Raw genomic sequence first — 6,068 nt, 5'->3', positions numbered from 1 at the left:
TACTGATCTGATCCGCGGCCGTCATTATTGGAGGAAAAAAAGAGGGAAGAAAACTCTGCTTAGATTCGCACTGACGTTTTGGTTAGAGTCGAATGATAGCTACATATGGAATTAGGGATGAATTACCCCCACTTCAACCCCCTCCCCCCCCTCCCCCCCACACACACACATCACCCCCCCTCCCTCACCCCCCACCCCCACCCTCCCTCACCCCCCCCCCCCCCACACCATCCCCTCCCTCACCCCCCACCCCCAGTTTACACTCTTCTCTCGCCAACTAATCGACGGCTAAAGCACTATGGGGGGGGGGGGGGGGGGGGGTTGTTCCTGTCATGAGGGAGGACGGATCTGTGCAGAGTTTGCAGACTCCACCTCCTCCCCGTATTTGAAGCTGGGAGTCGCCAATCCGATCGGACACATGTGCCATAGTGTTGCCGCTGCTACAACACGCACATCTCGCCACCCCATTCAATTGACAGACACCCCACTCTCCCCAACAAAAGACAACACGATAACCCTTCAGACCTCTCCATTGTGAACAAGCTGGAAGTTTGACCAAGAGAGGAGACTGAGATTCGCAGCCCTTGGGAATATTGTGCTGGAGGGGTGGAACCGATTCTATTTAGCCAGGAGATAAAGAAATAAAACGATTGATTCGTTGTGGTTGAAAGAGTGTGCGGATACCATGGGTTCCGACGTGCGGGACCTGAATGCTTTGCTGCCGGCCGTCTCCACTCTGACCCCGGGGAACAGCGGCTGTGCCATGCCGGTGAGCAGCGCTCCCCAATGGGCTCCGGTGCTGGATTTTCACCCGGGGGCTTCTGCTTACAGCGCTCCCATCGGCCACCCGTCCTTCATCAAGCAAGAGCCGAGCTGGAGCGCCAGCGAGCCGCACGACGACCACCTCCTGAGCGCCTTCACCGTCCACTTCTCCGGCCAGTTCACCGGCACGGCCGGAGCCTGTCGCTACGGAGCGTTCGGGGCTCCTCCGCCCGCTCAGGCGCCTCCCAGCCAGGCGAGAATGTTCAGCAACGGCGGCTACCTCAACCATTGCATGGACACGCAACCAGCAGCCAGGAACCAGGGTAAGAGAATCACTAAACCGGGAGGGGGGGGGGATAAAACATTTCCTCCTCCACTCCCCTCCCGCAAACTTTTCAATTAAATCCGAACCCAAACTCCGTGAAAGTACAACTCGAAGCGTTAACTGTAAGTCTGTCAATAAAGAATCCTTAAAAGTGTGCTCTGGGAGGGCGGGGGGGATTTCACTTGTTAAACGTGTCTCAATCTCCACCATGGAAGTGACAAAGATATTAAACCAGGGTGGATTTATTCAGAGATATATTCCAAATGCCTTGTGTTGCAGTGATGACGGGGGGTTTAGCTCCAGCAATGTAATGGCTAATGATGTGTGTGGCAGGACATTTATTTTAAAGTTGAGATCAGCATCACACAGACCGGGAGATCCATTACAAAGTGTGTTTTGAGTGAAAAATGCAAAGAGGGTTGAAAACTCGATGTTAGAGACACACTTTGCAGTTCCTAGTCATGTCTCTCAAGACGCTTCAGGCAGCCAGTTAGTTTGTGAAGCGCCGCCACCCTCACTGGACAGGCATTGTGTACGTCCACTTCTAAAATCAGATCTGGGCACATTATTGAAAGCAAAGTCATTTTCTCAGGCCACATTCTGACGGATTGGATAGCTGTCGCCCTAACTCGGCCCACCTTGATTAATCACACTCTGAGCCGAGCATCGTTCCTTGTTTGCAGACTGTTAAAGGATTTGTCCAATTAACAGAGGACAATTAGATTGGATGGGGGGGGGGGGGGGGGGGGGGTTGAAAGTTAATTGCCAGGAAGAACAACGTCCTTGTGTGTGATTGTAAACTTCAATGAGATGTTCACTGAGTTGTCCAGACGTTTGCTATCAAAGGGAAAACAGGCAAAATATTCCTCCGTCAACGCGAAGGAGCAAATTGTGAGAGTGTTTTCTGCAGTAGCAGGAGAATTTGGGGAGAATGAACTGAATTGCCTCCTTTCTGGTCTCCCCCAGTTACGCCGTATTAAATAGTCGCCCGTGTTTCACGCCTTGGCCTGGCGGCTCGTTTCCAACGCAAAGTGGGGCAGATGGGGCGAAGTGGCATTAGCTGAAACACTGGGGTGACGGGGCAGGAAGGGCACACAGTCCCCGTTGTGTGAAAACGTGTATGTTGTATGGAGATCTAACTGGAACATCTGATGTACTTTGATTTCCTAATACACGCATTGACCTCAGACAATAGCAGCGCTTTAATGGGATTAGTCTATTAAAATAAATCTGCCCAATCTTGGCTTTTAATGCGGGACATAACCTGTCGCAGTTTGTGTTGACAGGCCAGTGCGTGAAATCAAGTCATGATTGGAAACTGCAACCAACTGAAATGGGAAATTAGTTTAAAACTTAATTTAAAAACCCAAAGCGTTAGTTTTAACGAAAGAATCTCAACCCCTGTTTGCACAGGGCCATTGGACAGTAGCGACTGCCCCATTGTGATCATTACTACATTGAAAAGCTTCCCATGTTGAAGAGAGGAGGGCGGCACCGTGACCATTAAAGGGAGTCTGTCCCCAAATAAACTGTGTATGTTGTTTCTGAAACCTTGTACACACTGTCATGGTTAATATCGGGAGGGGGGGTGTTGGATAGAGTATCTTTATCGAAATGCCGTTCGGTTTCTTTTTGAAAACTGACACATTTTGCAAATTAATCTTCCATTTTCTTTGTAAATCAATAGAAAATGTTTTTTCTTACTGAATACAATAAAAGGCGGCCTCCGTTCGCCGCTTTCAAAGGGAAAGAAATGTCCAGAATTATGATGTTTCCTTTCGCGTGAATATTGCCCTTAAATCGATCGGGGGAATCTTCCTTAGAGGAGGCCGAAATAAATAGCAAGTCATCAAGAATCTGACTTGGCTGAACGGACGTGAAAGGAAATAACACCCAGATAATTTTTGCAGTCGGCACAGCAAGGTGCAACAACTCACTGCCCAGAATCGGTGACCCCCGGATTATCTCGAACACCGGGTTCATTGAGAAATCGGGGAGCCCCCCCCCCCCCCCCCACCCCCTTAAGGAGGGATTATTGTGTATTATATGGGATTCTGGTCTGAAACGTGGATATATTGTGCAGTTATTTAGTGGCCTGCGAGTTCACAGGGGGAGACTCGCGTGGAGCAACATTGGCGGTATTGACGAGTTGGGCCGTGCAGTGTGGACTCTTGTTACAAGAGTAAGATGCAGCGTGTTGAACAGAGGAGGGGGGGGGGGGGGGACCTTTGGTGTAAACTATCTCAAGGCTGCAAGTTGAGCAGTCTGGCTAGAATTCTGATCGTGGGAAAGGCGCTACCTTGGCTCAAAGATTAATTTCTGCCAAGTCTAGGCAGAGAAATATCCAGACGGGGCATCTCAAACACCAGCTGTGCCTCTCTCAAGGAGAGTCTCCTCCATGTGCACACCGCTGGAGAGCGGACTGCCGAATTGAATTTCAGCACATGCTTATCGATTCCATTTGCTTTTTCTTTGACATCCCCGATAAGACCCTTAATTGAAAAGGACCTTAACTATCAAATATTTTGTTCAGAACCGAGAAAGGGGGGGAGTAACAAAGGGACGTTATCACATTCCAAAACCACGGGTTCCAGTAATACCGGAAGACCCGTAACCTCAACAACAACAAAAATGCGTTTGCTTTCAACAAATGTGAAGGTCATGGACTGATTCGCTATCGCCGCAAGTGAATAGCCTGTGTATTCGGTGCTGTATTTTCGAATACAATGAAGTGGGAAAAATGATGCTACAATTATTCCCCAAGCAGTAGACTAGATAAAACAGTCGTTGAAAACACACACATATGGCCACTAAACAAAGCTGTGTTGTCTATCAAACCGTGATACTTGTTGAATGATTCATTACACAGGAAGGTTCAAAAGCTCGTCTTCAACCCATTCAAGTATTATCTCCTAAAACTGCATTGTTAAATCCTGAAATACCTTTTGGGGAAAGTATCATGTCCCATTTAATCTTGGCCTGTTGCTGAGCGAAATGATGGCGAAACTTTAAGGATTATTTACCAATATAACCCCAACCCCCCGACTTTGCACATCGGATTCGCCTGCAGTGTTTGAGATAATGTCCCACCTGACATTCCAACTGGGGGTGAAAGTTGGTTTAAAAGGACGCGCCCTGGACATCACTCGTTAACCAAAGTCTGTTGAGAAACAGTGTAGTTACCTTGAATTAGGGTAGCTTGATTTTTTTAAGTCGCCAATTATTTACGTTCTATTTGAAAGGATTTTCACAGCGCGGAAATAAAAGCCATTCAATGTGTACCCGAACCACATTGGAGTGTAATCTGGTTCTCTGAGTCCAAACAAACGGTGGTAGATTTTGGTGCTGTGACGCCGATATTCTGGGATGCCCAGAAGCTCATTAATTGGTCTTGGTGAACTTCACTGTTGCTGTATATTTTTCTCATTCCGATATATACTCAATTTAATTTTAAAAAACCCATCGAAACCGGCGGAGAATTCCCGGTCGCCTATGATGGAGACTCCTGTGTTTCAGCCGGCTCAGACCGAGCGGATCTGTGCACACCTGCATTTCAAAAATGCACATCTCCGCCTCCCATGGCTTCACAACGCTGTACATCTGGAATCGTTGTTCAATCGTCTCCGGCACCCATTTACAATATTATCGTTGTGCAGCTTTGGAAATGACTTTCTCTTAGGGCCCGCAATGGGATTAGGACGATGCGGGGGGGGGGGGGGGGGGGGATTCTGATTTTAAAAAAATGTATTGCGATTAAAGTTACAAATTAATTGAGTTACTGTGGCGGGTGACAGGATCAGTTTGCGCTATAATTAGCGTTTGCAGGTAGTGCTAATAGACAGAATGAAAGCTGAATCTTAAATAAGGACTTAGCAGCCCAATATTTCGAACTGTAAATAGCCCTGGAAGATTCGCTGATAGCAGGAATCCTGCGGGCCACTGCGCTGCTTCTCCAGTTAAAGTTCATGCGCTAGGTTGAAAATATTTGGAATCGAGATTTCAAAGTAACCGTAGTGTCAACATTTAGGGATCTGAATTCTAACAAGGGGTGTTTCATGCACTCGAAATAGATTCAAGAACGAATCCAGAATGTGGGTTCTGAGAACTGATTCTATCAATGAAACCGTCCATTTAACTTTGCCACCGAAAAGTCGATTTTAACCATGTCCACATAATGTGGAATGACTGCGTGTGAAGTCTTTGCGATGTGTCTGGAAAACCCGAGTTTAGAACTCGAGACAATTGAGCCGTCTCCAATTCGCGCGAAAATGGATCAGATTGAGACTTTGAATGGACGCAAGCTGCCCGCCAGCCGATCTTATTAACGAAAGGGACACTCCTCGGGAAACAAATGATGACTTTTTAATTAGATCAGGAATCCGGTCTGTGTTTTAAAACAAAATAGTCCCGCTAATTGAAAATCGGCGTTGGAAAGGTTGATTTACGGTTCTCCAGGCTGGTGGGGTCAAACGCAGACGCGGAACTTTTTACTGTCCTTTCGGGGTTTCGCCCTCAGCCGTGTTTGTTTATTTATTTATTGATAGAGGTAATTTGTTTTCTGTGGTGGGAGGCCATTTAATTTGGTGTGGAAGTTGGGGCGCTAATTAGCCAGGGCCATGGAAACGGGAGCAGAGAAAATTCCCCCACTGCACAGCTGGAGATTGTCTTCCACGGGATAAATGTTATTAGAATAACAAACCAATAGGCACTCGACTCACGCACTATCAAAGCAACATAAGTCAAGCCTTCCTGTTGTACATGACCCATTCATTCGGTTAGAATCCATGCTCCTTTTGAGTTTCTGTTGAAACCAGTGAAAAAATGCTGGGTTTGCGGTATTTTGAGGAGTATGATTGATTTTGTTTTAGTCTATAACATGCCTCCCCAGCTAACCCGTGCGGCAGTGCTCTGGGGAGGGTTTCAATATTGCAACAGCGTGTGATCATTGCTCATTGCGATCCCCCACCTCTCATATGCGGAG

The 6,068-nt window shown here is 47.3% G+C and overlaps 1 protein-coding gene across 4 annotated transcripts in view; it reads left to right on the top strand.

Moving 5' to 3' along the window:
• The first annotated feature begins 400 nt into the window (after window positions 1–400).
• The window catches only part of wt1a (WT1 transcription factor a), a 103,680-nt gene continuing 98,012 nt past the window's right edge, over window positions 401–6,068 (top strand). For 2 of the 4 annotated variants that reach the window (XM_072466263.1, XM_072466262.1), the window contains exon 1: window positions 401–1,085. In XM_072466263.1, coding sequence (XP_072322364.1) covers window positions 686–1,085 — 400 coding nt within the window. In that variant the 5' untranslated portion in view covers window positions 401–685. The remainder of the gene's footprint in view (window positions 1,086–6,068) is intronic. The other 2 variants (XM_072466261.1, XM_072466260.1) reach the window with 1 other exon arrangement.

The sequence above is a fragment of the Scyliorhinus torazame genome, chromosome 10, assembly GCF_047496885.1.
Source record: "Scyliorhinus torazame isolate Kashiwa2021f chromosome 10, sScyTor2.1, whole genome shotgun sequence".
Taxonomy (NCBI): domain Eukaryota; kingdom Metazoa; phylum Chordata; class Chondrichthyes; order Carcharhiniformes; family Scyliorhinidae; genus Scyliorhinus; species Scyliorhinus torazame.
The sequence above is the reverse complement of the archived record's forward strand: the minus strand, read 5'-3'. Positions and strand labels throughout refer to the sequence as shown.